Genomic DNA, 16,261 nt, shown 5'->3' with positions numbered 1-16,261 from the left:
TCATGTATGCAATACAAGCAGCCTCCACGCTCAGCAACACCGACTTATCATTCCCAAGAAGGATAAACCCCAGTACCAGGCACCTCCTGGTCTCAAGCGGAATAACTAGTGCAGAATACCATAGTCAAGGAACCCAGTGTGAAGGAACACACACGAGATTATAAAATCACAGTGAGACCCCCTGGCCTTTGGGTCAGACCAATGCAAAGGTACCACAACAGCATCCACCAGAAGAGGAATTCGTAAAACAAGCATGAAGTCACCAGGAAACATTTTTAAAAGGAAGAGATGAAACAAGGAGACTTATAAAGAACTACATTTATTTTTGTTTACAGCAAATACCATAAATAAAGCTAAAACAATTTTCACTGTGTGCAAAATACAGAATTTCCATGTGAAAATTTAAATACAGCATTAAAAACTTTAATAAAAATATTCCATTAAGATTGTAAAGTGAAGTCAAGACAGAAGATTTAGGAGGAGAAGGACAGAATCCTCACTGGCCAGGAAGAGCTAGGAAGACTCTGCAACAGACAGTAAAAAAACACAGCAATGGAAAGTGGTTTGAAATGGCAGACCTCTACATTACGACCTTCAACTCAAAGCACGCTGAGCTTAGCAATAAAACACCACAGCATAAAACATATGAAATCTGTAGGAAGCCATGTCCTAACCATTTTTCCAGGAAGTGATGCTTAGAATAGAGATGCTTCTGCGTGGGCACAGCAAGGAGACTTTCAAAGTCATCAAGACATTTTAGGTTACCCACACAGAGATGCTTTAGTTGTGCAAGCATACAGGTCAGCAAGATAAGGAGCGTGGGGCTCTTGACCCTGCAGCTCTTCTGCATTCCTGACTGACGTGTGTGAAATAGGACAAGTGGCACAGGACGTCTCACCCTTCCTGCAAGTTGCTGCTTATGACAGTTCCCAATCACCCTTCCCTTTGAAGGGCATCCTCATCAGGAAAGGCTGCCATGGGTCATGACCATATCAAACAAAACCACAGAGCTCTTGCTTTTCAGACTAAGCCCTTGGTTCTTCTTTGGATGCATTTCTCCTTTTAGATTACCATGTAGTTACACATACTGGATCTTATATGCAAAAACACATACAAAATAACTGCACAAATTTATCATGGAGAGCATTGGCAGCCTCTCATGCAGCAAGACAAATACATTAATCAAAGGGCAAATGGGGCCTCATTAGAGATTATATTAATCAACAAAGCAGCTCAAACCAAAACACTTTGGTTATGTAAACTTGGCATTTTGACATTGAGGACTAAAAATAGCATACATCTATTTCTGTTAGCCCTGCCCAGTATGTTATTTGGGATGGAGGAATGGAACTTGTGTTGCTCTGGCTGCTTTGTTCAACAGAACCCTTTTATATCATAATTTTCCTTTATGAAAGCAAAGGAGTGCTTAGAGCCACCCTACTTAAACATTGCTCGCTCACTGAATATTTGAGCTCAATGGAAATTTGCTCATTGAGTGTTTGAGCACAATGGAAGAAGGTGTTCATGCTAACCAGGAGAATCAGCTAGCTCTTCTCCTGACCTTATTTTAAATCTTTCCTTGAAAGAAATAAGGCTTTAACTGGTTCTTTCGAGAATGAATTTACTTGCCTAAGTCGCCTGAAAGACACAAGAAAGTACGTGCACAGACACAGAGAGGAAAAACATTCTCTACAGAGAGAACAGACATTATGTTTTTTAGAACTATGAACTCAGCAACAGGTTAAATGATCATGCCAAGCTCACATCCATTAATATACCAGACACACACAGTTTGCTCTAACATGGTCTTAAAATAATACAACAAAACCCAACACAATGAAATGCTGTCAAACAACAGTGTTAGTTGCACAATTTGGGAACTGGCAAGCAGAAAAATCACCTGAGAGCAGAAAGGCTTCAGCCAGTGAGCGGGTACAACACCGGAATGATGAATTGGACTAAAAGTAATGAGGGAGATTGACAGAGAGCAGAAAAAAACACAGAACTTAGCTTGGTTATATAGAAAAGCATCAGAAAGATCACAAAGAAGAATTAGCCAAAATGAAATTGCTTTTTTCATTAAATCATGAATAAGGACAAATAGCTATGAATCTTTCTAACAGAATATTAAGATAAAGAGATTACAGACACATCTAACAATTAGATTGTTATATTCAAAAATCACCTGCAAAATTCCAGTGGAATATGTAGTATAATTAAGATCCTTCAAGAAAATGGTTTCATTTTGCATATCTTTTTCTGAATTCTGCTGTGGGAATTTAGGGATTTTTTTCTCCCCGTTATATAAATCTATATATAACCATTGCCATCTTTAAAAAAGAAAAAAGAAAAAGCTTTCTACTAGTAAGATTCACTTGCTTCAAATTCCTAGGATAACACAGATTTTCAAGTTTTTTTTGTTTTTTTTTTTTCTGTGTCACCACTTTCTTTAAGTTTACTATTATGCTCATTCTGCTGAAAAGCAGAAAATTTCCTGTAGTGAACAGCAGGAGAAAACTTCAGGAAAAAATGTTCTATGAGACTGTGCTATTGACAAACTGAAATTAAAATTGATGGTGAGTCTAACTTTATCAGTTAGCAGTTTGTTGTGTTGCAGGAGTAACACAGTAAATCACACTGCAATTTTTTTTTTCTTTTTTAGAGTGAAACAACTACTGTCTTTAGCAAATAATTAAAAAGTATAGTGTTCCAAAGTAGAAATTTTAAAATGCTATAAAAGAGATACAAATAAATTTCCTTAAATATATATAGATGCTTACCATGTTACTATAATGTTCACTGTGTCCAGTCTAGCAAAGTTTTATTACACGTTTGAGCATTAATGGCAACTGATTTCAAACAAATGCTACCTTATAACTAAACAATTCTTTCAAGCTTTTTTTTCAAGTTCTGTACACATACTTCACAATTTTTCCCCAGACAATATAAGGACTATAAAATGTGAAAAGCTTTATCCTTGTAGTTGAAAAAATTAAGTATCTAGAGGAAAAATCCAGTTGTCATTTATTTTAAACAGAACACATTTCATTTTAATACCTATGGAAAACAGCTTTAAACTGTCTTTTCCCACATTGTGTTAAAACAACCAACCAAAAAAAAAAGAAAAGAAAAAAAAAGCATCCTGCCAGCTCGTAAGTAGCACAGTTATTTAAGACTACTAAAAGATCATCCTCAAACTTTGGTACAAACTCAATGTAAAATTATTTCCTATTATTTAAGCCATATTACTTTGGCTAAAAGTACATACTACAGATGCTTTTCATTTTTAGGCTATTCATATTGTCATATTTACGTATTTATCTATTTCCTGGTTAACATCTGAACTTAAAAGGACTTGTTAGTGTTAGGCCAGAGATTGGACTAGGTGATCTTGGAGGTCTCTTCCAACATAGATGATTCTGTAAACATTCAAGTATTTTTGAGGCATGGAGCCTGCTTACCTCACTGGCTAACCAGGCTGAGAAAGCAATCAGAATTTGGGATGTTCTCAGTGTCTCCTTGCTGTTAAATAAATGTACTTAACCTGCCCCTGATATCTTTTGATGAAGGTAGACCTTGATAAGAGATACCTGAAAAACTTACTTAACAACTGCTCCAGATAACAGACTTTAATCTTTTTGCCATCAGCTTTACACATTGAAATGAATTAAATACTTGATTAAGAAGTAATATCCTTAAAATAACTTTGTAGGTTTTTGTAGTTTGTTCAAAAGTTGTATTCTTAAAGAATTCCAAATACAATAGGACCAGTGCCTGTCTGGAGGCACGATAACCATGATTTCAGTAACATATGAGTATTCCACAACTTGATATTCCTCGAATCAGCTACCTAATGAGAAAGCCTTGAATTGAGGTGTAAGTCATGTCTAGTTATACTACCAGTTCCTTTGGCATGCAGTTTCAATCAAGCTTTCACTCAACTGAGACTTGCTCTTCAGATTTATTTCAAAATGTTAAATAAATTAGTATTACAGATTATACCCACTATCAACAAAGGGTATCTATCGCATGTGAGAAATGTAAAAGGCATGACTAGGAGCAATATGAATTAAGTACATGGTTTTCTTTTCTTTTTTTTTTGAAACATCCATGCAAGTTATAAACCTCATAACCCAGAGCAAAGATGAAAACAAGGAAAAAAGGGATGTGCCATATTCAGGTTTCAAAACCCAGTCATTTTTTTCCATAAATATTCCCCAAATATCTGAAAGAACAAACATTCTTTCTTAGTCCAACAAAAAAAAGAAAGGGGGGGAGGCAGGGAGAAGTGGACGAGAAAGGTTTTAAAAATGTACCTGCCCGCAATGGTCTTATCACAAACAGGACAAAACAGGAAAAGAAAATCTACAAAATATCCTTCATCCGTCTCTGTGTTCTGGAAATGTGTCTGGACACTGCCCTTCACGCTCTAACACACAGTACATTTTATATTGAAAACTTTGATTGCACCTAGCTTGTATCAGAAGGAATCTATTGTTTGTTTTAGTCGCACATTAAATTGCAAGACAATTAAAAAAAAAAACGAAAAACCTCAGGAAAATAGTGAGGCTGTTAATTTTGAAAATCTGAAAGGCACAACTGAGCACAACACACAGAAAAATTTAAACCCTATAGAATTTTTTTGCCCATTCAAGCACATTTTCAAGTGATAGCTCTGCTTCCCGGTACATATGAGTAAGTACCTCTAGAAGAGCACAGAGGAATGGCACACCAAGGCTCAAGAGTTCATACAAGTAGGTATAGTTATATGCATTGTCCCTGAAATGAAGATTGGTAGCGTGCAGAAAACCATGCATCCAGTTAGACAGGCGTCTGGGAATGTCAAGCAGATCCCTTGTCACCCGAAGGGGCCAACTTAGAGTGCCCCTAAAGAAGGAAGTCAGGATACCTGGGGACCTGTCCTCTGGACTGCTAGCAGTAGTTAAAGTGCTTTCTGTGGTGGTCTCTGTAGATTTGGGTTCTTCTTTCTTCCGTGCTTCTGTTGCCTCCTTATAGAAAGCATTAAAAATATATTAAATATACTTCTAAAAAAGTGGAAAATTCAGTTTCTGTTATTGTCTTCAAGTTTTTATACATATTTTCATTTCCAATTATTCTCAAGTTCAACTTTATTTTACAGAGGAAGACCTCGTTTCATTGGAAAACCAGACTATACACATATTGTACCCTGCTCCAGATAAAGCTGCCTCAGTATTTCTTGCATTAGTAACATAACCCATACATACCTTTCCCTGGACCTGTAATGTCACTCTTCTCTTTCTGTGTTTATTACTCATTTTGCAGTGTGCAAAATGAGGTTTACAGTAAAATTTACCTAAAAGAAAAAAAGTAAACAATGTGACTTTTTACATTTAAAACCACACACTGAAAACCCACTATTTTGTCTATTAAAGATGAAATCAAGATGTTTAATAGTTGGCCAGCAAAAGGAATAGAAAACTGGCCACTGGCTCTGCACATTGCCTACAGCTTTGAATGGGTTTCTTTTACAGTACGCAGATTTGCACATTTGTTAAATAAGGTAAGGCCTTTTATTCATCTACCAAACAGGTTTAGGATTAATATATAGCACAAGAGCAAAGTTCTATGAATACCAAGCCATAAACCAATGAAAGACATTAAGCAGCAAAGTCAAATAACCAGTTCAAGTCAGTCTTTGCTGAAGACTCTCTGGACAGCAAAAGAACCATCTTTGGCCTTGAGATGTTAATCCTTCTGTGGAAGGAGATCAGGCTGATACTCAGATATACTCAAATCATTTAGAAATAGCAAGGGAATTTAAGTACAGTAATAATTTCCCTCTAAATAAATAAAAAAAGCAACCAAACAAAACCAAATAATCCCCCGTCCACAAGCCCTAGGCCACAAGCCCAAGATCTGAACCTCCTGTCCTACAGCTGACTGGAATAAATGGCACTGCTGCTTGGCCACTACCACCGCTTTCACCTCCTGAGCCAGAACATCTTGAAAGAAAGAATATTCACCCATCTAAGTTTGCTACTGCTCTGACTTGTCCTTATCAAGTCACTTTATTTAATGGCCAGTATTAAGTGAGAGATGAGGATAGCCCTGTATTGTTGGCAGTCAGAGAAAAAACACCTTTCCACCCCTACCCCCTGATTTTGACCTGTAATTGGACAAACTGTATTTTTGTTCCTTGACTTAGTTTCCACTGCTGATTTCTTCATTTAAAGCTCAGGTCTGTCCCAGCCGACTTCTTTTGAAAGACTAGAACTGCAAGTACAAGGCCTCAAAGATCAGCATGGACACAACATACTTGGCAGACCTCCTCCTGACTGAACTACTTGGCCAGGCCTTTTGCCTCCAGTTCCATTAAAAGCGTCAATACTCAGACATTTTAAAATATTCTTAAATAGTTCCTGTATTACCTTCTTCAACATCAAAGGCATAAATCCCTAAACGGAGTGTTGTAGAACATATTTCACACTTAAAGCATTCCCTGTGAAAGAAGTGGCCTTCTGCACTCAGCCGCTCCATAACATATACCCGTTTTTTGCAGAAATAACAAATGTCACTCCCCCCAATAGACTGAGGGAATTCTTTTCGCAGAGATCCCTGTTAAAAGATAAAAATAGAAATGCATATGAAGCCATTGCATGACCGTGGACTTTCAGCATACTATAAATACATTGGATTTTAAAATATGACCCGTATCAACAACATGAAATATTTTCAAAGTTTTTGTTGAATTTGGTCAGTTAACTTGATTTTCTTTTTTTTTTTTTTATTGCTACAAACCTTATCTTTTGTGGATAATAATACATGCAAAAGACACAGAAAAATGAATTAAATAGACTAGACACCATTGAGCTTCCCCTTTCTTATTAGAGACAGGTATGAAGAAGTTATTTTGCATTATGTATTCTGCTTGGGTATAGGTCAGTACAGATGAGCATCCTGGCTCTACCACAGCTGCCACCACCTCCCCTTCTTCTCCTCACCTTGTGAGGGGTGCCATGCTTGGGACAGTGGAGGTGCAAGCTTGGCAGAGCCCACTCACATACAGACACCAGCATGCAGTCCACACAACTCACCTTCAATCTGCCAGCAAAAGAAGGCCTCAGAACAATTTTTTAATGTTAAGTGTAAGTCACAATTATCACTGTCATGAGTCACACTCTTATGCTTAAAAGCTGAGAATCCTAAACCAAAACTACCTTTAGTAATCTCATTTTGGTGTGCTGGATCATTCTGGAGCATGAACTACACAAAACTTTCCAAATCAACAACCATGCAAGTGAAAAAGCATAGAAATGCATTTTTCAAAATATGATGTTAACAGAACAGGTCAAATAGTTACAGTAAAGTGGAAGCAATCAAGAGTTTAGTGCTGGCTAATACGTAATTATCATCACTGCAACACACCACCTTACTTAGCTTCCCAATACCTGACATCTCTGAGCAGTGGATGCAGGAGATGGAGAATAGGGAATGGGGCAAGAACCTGAGGCTCTGTCCAGAGACTGCTTCTGAATTCAACACAGGATAGTGTCAGAATATAAAAATAGCTTTCTTCAAAATGAAGCATAGTGATTCACCATTTGTATGTTAAAAATAATTGCATAAACATGCACTGTACAAACCTTTCTTTTAGAAGCCACCTTGATTAATAGCTACCTTCTATTACTAATTGTACCAGTAATTACATTTAATAAACGTCTCCTGAAGATTTATTTCATACAGACAAGTAATAAAAATATAAATAGAATATATTGTGAGCAACAATTCCAGCATATCCGCACATCAGCATGTTTTGTCAATATGCATTTGATTTCTTAATAAGTGTTAGACTAAGATATAATGCTTGACGGGCTCCACAACCAGGGTCTTAAGTCAGGATAACACTCTGGAAAACACTGCTTTTAAGTCAAGTCGTTGTTTCTTTGTGGGTTTAGCCTTACCAGTTCAAGGGGGGGAATTTGTGGCTTAGGTCTGTGATCATTCACATACAGATTGACAAGAACTTCTGCCATGGCTCCAATTGCACATGAAACCTTTCCTACAGTCATCTAACCAGAAAAAGGAAGAAGATGAAGAATTGAAGGAAGAGCTTGGTTATTCAAGAATTTAATGAGAAGAAGAGGAGAATAAGTTGAAAACATGCAAATGAATGCAAGCAACAATAGACAGGCTCCGAGAAAGACCAGAGGCAAGTCCAGCAGAGCACAAGCATGTTCATGCATGATCAGCACGGTCCAGCTGGTGGCCACAGGAGACTTCCAGGCAGCCCATGCACTTCCCCTTGCAGATGATGGAGAAATAGCTACTAGGAGCCAATGCTGCTCCCACAGCACAAGGCTTCCTGCTGTGTCTGCAAAAGGTACACAGCAGCTGAGCTGGGAGCTACTGCCTGGCTATCAGGGATGGACTATTGTGTTAAATTAAAAAACAAATGAAACCACCACCACCACTTTGAATTTTTAGACCTTTGGTGTTATAATTCAGAAAGTGAGGTGGACTCAACTTCATAATGACAGACTTCAAACTGATATTTCAGGAAACATTCTACAAATTTCTAGTCCCTCGCAGAAACAGTTTGCTGATGCTCAGAGAAGAATCTTTCTCCTCTTAGCGCCGAGGAAAACTTCAGAAACTGGGCTCATGCAGGGAAGACATCTCTTTTAACCTGTTTCATGATACCATTGCAGCCACTATTAAGTTAGGCTGTTTCTAACCAAATTTAACAAACGGGTCTGCAGGATGATAGCAGTTCCTTATGCTGTGGCTCCAAATACTTCTCAGACAGATCACTGACTGTATGGGCCAGGTTTTCTAGCCACAAATATGCCTGGGGGCTGGAAAAGGAGAAAGCTATGTACATGGGTGTGTGTGGCAGGTGGGTACTCTAGTTCTCTGTTCATGAAGAAGAGACTGTGAAGATTTCATAGATTTACATTAAGATTTGCTACCCTAATTCAAGTTTCCTGTAGTGATTTTGACTTTAGTTTTTTAATCAATATCCCACAATCCCTCTGGAAACCCAAAGGCAGCAAGAGCCATCCTGGTATGGCCAGGGATCTGATACTCTGCTTCTAAAGCCAGGACATTTTCCTTCCTAGAGGACCCACGATCTCACATCTTACACTCCACTTGCCTCCCACTGAGCCAAACTTTAAGTCTCATGCTTCTCAGTGAAATGAGTTTTCTTCTGCCACCACAGTCTTGCTAATGGAAGGTTTTTAAAATATCATAAAGTCACTCTGAAGAAAGGAGAAAAATATAAAATGTAAAGAAATGTAAATGCAACTGTATTCATGACACTTTTTATTAAGCTTAAAAACAACACTGTGGGTGTTTTTTCAAAAATTATGGTTAATAAAAATATTCGTGCTAATAAAAAATTTAAGTGCAGGGACTTGGGAACATGTCCAGCCCCTTACAGTTCCCCTTATCTTTTGAGTGGTGTATCATAATTAGATTTGTCTTAATATCCAGGCAGACATAAAGGATGTATGTGAAGACAACAAAAGCCATTTAAAGGACAAATTTCTGTACTGTTTGGTTTTGCTTAATATAAAAAACCTATTAAAATATTATTTAATACCTGCACAACTTGTAGGAAAGTGGCAGAAAAGTAAACTGTTCAGTATATACCCTAACTCTGTCTTAAGTGGTATTTTAATTTAAAAACAGATACTAGAAGTGACATTACTTGCTACTGTAGGAAAACTAAGTTCTTTTTTATTATTTGAGATCATAGAAGACAAAAATTTCCTCTCTAAAATATGCACCTCTGAACAACTTTTAGGCCACATACAACTTATTACCACAAGCTCCTAGGAAAAAGAAACCATTCAAAGTCTGTTGAAGCAGAAAGATTACCTTGAAATAGTGAAATGCTGCAGCATTCATCAGTTAAACACTAGCGCTACACTTAAAGTGCAAGTACTTGAATTTCAGGAAAAGTATCCTGGAGCCTGAACTACACCTTACAATTCGTCAGGTTGGCTGATTTCTGTTCTCCACCCATTGGAGCAATCTGTGTCGACATTAAGGCAGTCAAAACAAGAAAATTGCATGTTTATACATACTTCTAAAAACGTTATTAAAAGGAAATGTTCATGTAATGACTGTGAGTTCACATTCCATGTAAAAACAAATGGGTTTTTAGTTCAATCTAGCAACCGAAAGATTGCTGTCTGCTCATCTCTTAATCAACAACCACCAACATGAAGATTGTTGGTGCTGACCAGAAGGAAGGGCAGGAAGCAAATGGACTTGAGGACTGATTACATCTCACTTTAGAGAAACTGGTTAATAAGGACACATTACTGGGAGAAGATTGCTACTGGTTTTCCTTAATGAATCAGAGAAGTGGGTAGACGAGAGGAAATCAATTTGCAACAGTTGCAGCACTGCACCTTTTAAATAGCATTCAATCAGGAAATAAAAATAGCAGGGCAGGGCAAGGCAAGAATCTATAGGGGCAGCCCTGTGAGCACCTGCCATGAGCAGAAACCCACAGAGAAGCACAAGGTCAGGGAGCACAAGAGCAGTGCTGCCTTGCAAGGCTCATCATCAGCCCTTATATGACAAAAGCACCACCACCAAGCCACCCCGCATCTTCTCTCAACCTCATCCAGCTTATGATGACATCCTCTCCCCTTCAATCACCCAAGTGTAAGAACTCCAATTGCAGAAGAGAGTCTGACCTCACATCTACACACCAGAGGCACATTCCTTTGGAGAACTTGTCAACTCTTACACAGCTTAGCTTTCTTCAACTTTCCCTGTTAACTCATAATTCTATATGAAATATGACAGCTCATTAAACTTAGAAGGGACTAAGCATATACTGCCATACAGAACTTAATTCTTAGTAGGTTCAAATGACTGCGTATGTTATGGTGCATGTCTTTAAAAGAAACTGGAAGAAACAGCATGCATCCATAGAATTCACTTTCAAATGCTCCTTTCAGGATTGAGGCTTAACAACGTGTCTCTGTAATAAGATTAATATTAAGTCTTAAAAAGTAAGTCTCCTCAGACACCATACCTAATACTATGCCAATAAAAATTCAACAGATAAAAAGGATTGTCTTGTCTGGCAACAATCATCTCAGTACCCACTTGAAATTGAGATGACACTACTATTTAAATGACAGGAAGGTGCTGGTATTTACAGGTCATATCTTATGAAGTCTTATCAAAATCAAACTTCTATTATCTTCTGTTCTTCTGCTGGGAAAAATAAGACAGGCAGCAACACATGGGAACTCTTCCTGTTGGTTTACCAGTCCTGAGGTCCCTTTCCATACTGAAGTCTACACTTACCTAGTGATATCTCTCAGAACAGATATCAAATACAAATTCAGAGTCCTACAAACCCATCCTCAAGGTAACATGAACACAGACAATTACTAATATATAGTCACATCAGAGAGGTCCAAACACATTATTAAACTAGCACGCACACTATTTGAAAGTGCAAGCTGTGCACCTGAAATATTATCTTTTATATACGTAATTTTATATATACACACACATCTATGTATATATAATACTGCACATTTAGCTATTGTTTTAAAAAGCACAAGACAACTTTCACGCTCTGAAAACTGTGCATTCTTAACATACAAAATGCAGGGACATCAACTTTATCATGGAAGAGTACATACAGATTGCCTGTTATGAAATCAAGACAGCAGCAGGCATTCCTTGAAGATTTCATACTCTTACAGGAAAAATAACAGTAATAAATCTGCTTCTTCAAAATATTTTGCTTTAGAATTAACAAAAGGTAAGCCAAAATGTGGCCTGTGTAACTCAGAGACACAGAGCTGAAGTTAAATTGCCAAAGAGAGGTAAAACTAAAGTAATGGGGTATCACAGGACTGAATTAGTTTCATAGCAAACAAAGAAGATGAACAACAGCTGGGCACATCCATAAACATCATCACCAGCACATCACTAACACAAAACCACAGTCATGGACATAGGCCCAAAGGACTACTGAGTCCCTCCCCTGTCCTCAGGACACGATCAACTTTTACTTGTTTAGTGCGAATGCACATTGGCATAACTTGCTCTGAAAGTTGTCCTCCAGCACCCTGCTCCTTACCATTCAAGGGTCCCTTATCCGAACCCCCAAGCCTGAACCCAATCTCCCTTTTCATGGTGACCCTTTATCATACCTAGCACAGGCACGAAGCACAGGTACCCGCTCCTTACCTGCAGAAGCCTTGCCCAGCATCAGGGCTGACTGATCCTGTGCACCCTTCCCGCCGCTTTAGTAACCCCTGTAGCAAGGGCAAGACCAGCAACACCACTTGTGTTCACTGGCAACCTTGGAAAAAAACCTCAAGGGTTGGCATTTTGTTGCTGCTGTTGTTGTTAAATTACTACCTTTCCCACTAAAATATTTACAACAATCCATCATCAGTTGGGGTTCATTTGGATCAGTTTTCTATTATCACATCTGCCTCAGAGTGGGGGAAAGTAAATGCTAGCCTGTTAATTACCAGGCTACTTGAAAATTCTCAACTATGCTGTGCTGAATGCACTATATTTAGACATGTGCAGAGCATACAGTATATAGGAGGACCCGAGACTGTACAAGCCTGTGGAGCAATATACTAAGCATCAGCATGTCCATGTGCGTAGGTATACTAAAGACTAAATGTAGTCCTACCTAACCAAGCAACAATGTACCAAATAAGATGAAGGTACATGTACTGTGCTGGTGACAGAACAAGCTTTTCTAGCCTCAAATGTGCTTCACCCTGCCAAAAGCAGGGTTATAAGCAAAAGTATTGCTTATAACGAAATTAAGAGCCTAGTTCTCATTTGCTAAAGACTAGTTCACATTGATTTTTACTCTTTTTGTAGCACCACAATTTTACTCCAAAACAAAAGAGCAACAGACCCTAATATTTTGAAAACCATTACTTTGCTTTAAGTCCATCAAATGTTATACCTCCTAGGTCATAAAAAGTAAGAGGTGAATCTAGGCAAAGGAATGATTTTGAGGCTGAAGGGGATTAGAGGATTATAGGAGTTAGGCACCTGCTGGGCTTGCAATGTCCTTGAAGGGCTCGTAGCCTATATTCTCCTGGGGAATGAGGGAAGAAGAGAGTCTTTTTGATATACCTCCTAGCATCAACAATATGGTGGAAAACAACCAAACTAACACACCAAACACACAAAAAAAACACAAAATCCTAAAGTGATCTAGACTAATTCCACTAAATAATCCTGCTGAATACCCATTAGACAGGAAATCACCTTCAGCCTTGACTTTCCTGAAGTTGGGTAATACTCATGAATATTTCATAAAACTACTGTTATTTAAACACAAGATCAGGCAGAATGCTTTGGCCTTTCTCCCAGTAAATGGAGACAGTACCCGATTTTGCTGAACAGCACTTCTTTTGTGTGTCAGACAGCAGGGCCACCAGCTCCAGCAGTGCCTACACTGGGTCACAGCAGCCACCTCCAATGCTTCTAGAAACTTGATGTTTCCACCCTGATGTCCACTCCAAGTCTATTCAATACTGCAGTGTTACCAGCCTGCTGCTACATAATCTGGGTGAAGTAAAGGGAACCTGGGCCTTTACTGGCCCTGAAAAGCTGTAAATTATCCAACTTTCCTCAATTGAAATCCTGAAACAGAGGAGTTAGAAGCCAATGCCATCTCATCTTTCACACACAAAAGCAACACTGGCATAAGTAGTAAGAGCTGAATACCTCTGATTTAAGTATTATCTAATTGCTTTCATTAAGCATATGCATGTTTCCTCTGTGTGAAGCCTGCTGTTACAAGGAACTATGTTCTGGCAATTAATCCTCAGAAGCAAATTTAAAGTACAAATAAGCAAACAAAGAAAACAACATTAAAGTCTGCCTGCGCCAACAAGTGCTCATAGAATTCTAACACACATCCTCCATTTAAAATAAACAGTATGATCCAGGTTCTTCCCTGCAGGCCCAACTGATAGTATTATGAAAAGAAAAATAACCCACAGCACAATTAACCAATCCCATAACATCCAGTTATATACACACAACATGGAACTCACTCTCTCCTAGGCATATCTGTGGTATTATCCAACAACAGATAATTACTGTTTATAATTTTAACATTAAAATAAGCAGTGATGCAAAAATTTCTGAATTTAAGTAAAAGTTTTCTCAAGTATTTACTCTGTTCTTCAGCTTTATACCCAAACTACTTTTAGTGTTGACTTTCCTCTTACAAACATGCAAAATTAACAACAGCGAAGAAAGTAAAGTTTAATTTGTATGTGAAATACAAACTACCCAATAGATCCACCGTGCAAAGGCAGCACCTTCCATACAAGCTATTTCTCAAGCAACTTTAGCACAAGTTTGGATTTTACAGGAAAAATCTGTTAATAGAGTACCTGTCTAGAAGGAAGCGCAGGAGAAGTTGAACCTACAGATGACGGAGGACAGGCAGCAGCTGAATCATGAGGTAGAAGGCAAGAGGGAGTTGGGGGCTGAGAATGGGATAAGCCTTTAGTAGGCAGCTTACTCTGTGTAGAGCAGAAACAGAGGAGAGTTATCCAACAGAGAGTGACATTAGCACAGGTTAAGAGAGTAATTTCACAGTCATGCACCAAAAAAAAAAAAAAAAAATAGATAATGACTATGATTTTCCACCGTTCTTTACTTCTTCATAGTGAGGAGCCATGGAAATCATCATGGCAAAACCTTCACATCAAATAGTATTACTGTACTCAATTTTCTTGCAAAATTGATTGCAGCGGGCACCAAGGTAACATAGCACTGGGAGAAAGCATAACAAAACTCTAAATGCCAAATTTTGCTGACTGAGAGCTACTGCTTACCAGTTCCTTAGAAACTACAAGCTACCTGTGTACACTTACATGCAACACGCAGTGTATTTTAAGACATTTCCCTTATACAAAAGTACTCTGACTAGTTTTATGATTTAGATTATGTTTTACCTCAATTAAATTATGCAATAATATTTAAAGCTTTTCAGCAGTTTCAATAGAATCCAAATGACCCTTCAGATCTACCCAGGATGAAAAGAAAATTAAAAACAAAACCATGGCAATCTTTTTCCCCCATGAATTCTCAGATATGTCTTCTAACTCTTTTGCACTGTAGGTGCAAAACCTAATATTCACCTTTGGAAACTCCATGTATCCAAACATTGAGGCAAGATGTGCTGCTTTCTCTTTAATGTTCTTTTTATGGAATTCTCTATTTGCTATGGTCTGAGCTCTTTTCTGCAGTAAGAGCCAGGAAAGAAAAGCCAAGGAGAAGGAGAAAGCGAAGGAGAAAGCGAAGAGAGAGAGATTTCAGTCAATGTTATACATCTCATCAGAATACAGCAAGTATGCAAGAAGTGTTTTTATTGTCTTAATATAACCTAAAATCAACAGAGAAAATGCCAGCATATCCAGGGAAAATACAGTATACAGATTAATATATGTGGTTAAGAGAGAGAAAGGAAAAGAATTTGCTTGTCACCTGCTTCATTTTTTCCTCCAGGTTCTGAAGACGCTTAAGCACTCCAGAGAGTACAAATGCAGCGGAACAGGCAGATGCAAGATTTTCAGAGGTTTCTGACAGACTGGGCTGGGTATCTGTTTTTTCTACAGTCTTTGGTCTCCTGGCCATATGATCAGAACCATTTAAAGACTGTTTGGGTTCCCTGACCTCGTGTTCAGTTCTAGCTACCACCTGAAACTGGGAAACACTTGAAGTGAGAAAAAAATCTGCTTTCTGCACTACCATGCAGTATATTCAGCTTTTAAGGATGCTTCCAAAAGCGCAGCACAGTCATGCACGGAACAAGAAATGAAATGTTCTCCTGGATCTCGCAGCACTCTCTCCACACTATCTACTGCAAGTGTACTACTCATGTCCATGCACTGAAATACATTGGTGCTACATAACTTACGAAGGTCTTCACATCCTTCTTGAGTTTTGCCTCAGTTTTTAATGAATAACCCCAGACAGCATTAGTGGAGAAGAACGTGACAATGTCTCATTCTAGGGTTTTGTTTGTTTTTATAGCAAACTTCTGTTTTAGCATCACATCTACCTGAAACTAGTCAATCAAATTGTAAAAATACCAACAGTAGTCCCTGGCATAATCCTTGATCTAGTGTGGCATGAGTTGAGATATAATGCTTTTCAGATTTGAAGCACTTTCTGAGGAGCTCAGAATGGGTCTCTGAATTTCTATCTTTATACGAAATAGTTTTTGAAGTAAATAAAACAG

The 16,261-nt window shown here is 38.2% G+C and overlaps 1 protein-coding gene across 15 annotated transcripts in view; it reads right to left on the bottom strand.

The window, feature by feature from the left end:
* The window catches only part of MICAL2 (microtubule associated monooxygenase, calponin and LIM domain containing 2), a 163,971-nt gene that overhangs the window by 46,271 nt on the left and 101,439 nt on the right, over positions 1 to 16,261 (bottom strand). For 7 of the 15 annotated variants that reach the window (XM_040559324.1, XM_040559323.1, XM_040559326.1 and 4 more), the window contains 5 exons: positions 15,159 to 15,260; positions 14,406 to 14,537; positions 6,411 to 6,597; positions 5,247 to 5,335; positions 4,910 to 5,009 (listed from right to left, as the gene is read on the bottom strand). In XM_040559324.1, the coding sequence (XP_040415258.1) occupies positions 4,910 to 5,009; positions 5,247 to 5,335; positions 6,411 to 6,597; positions 14,406 to 14,537; positions 15,159 to 15,260 (610 nt within the window). Of the gene's footprint in view, positions 1 to 306; positions 5,010 to 5,246; positions 5,336 to 6,410; positions 6,598 to 14,405; positions 14,538 to 15,158; positions 15,261 to 16,261 lie in introns of those variants that run through there. The other 8 variants (XM_040559328.1, XM_040559336.1, XM_040559329.1 and 5 more) reach the window with 5 other exon arrangements.

Source organism: Cygnus olor, chromosome 5, assembly GCF_009769625.2.
Source record: "Cygnus olor isolate bCygOlo1 chromosome 5, bCygOlo1.pri.v2, whole genome shotgun sequence".
Classification (NCBI taxonomy): Eukaryota; Metazoa; Chordata; class Aves; order Anseriformes; family Anatidae; genus Cygnus; species Cygnus olor.
This window is presented reverse-complemented; position numbering and strand designations above follow the sequence as displayed.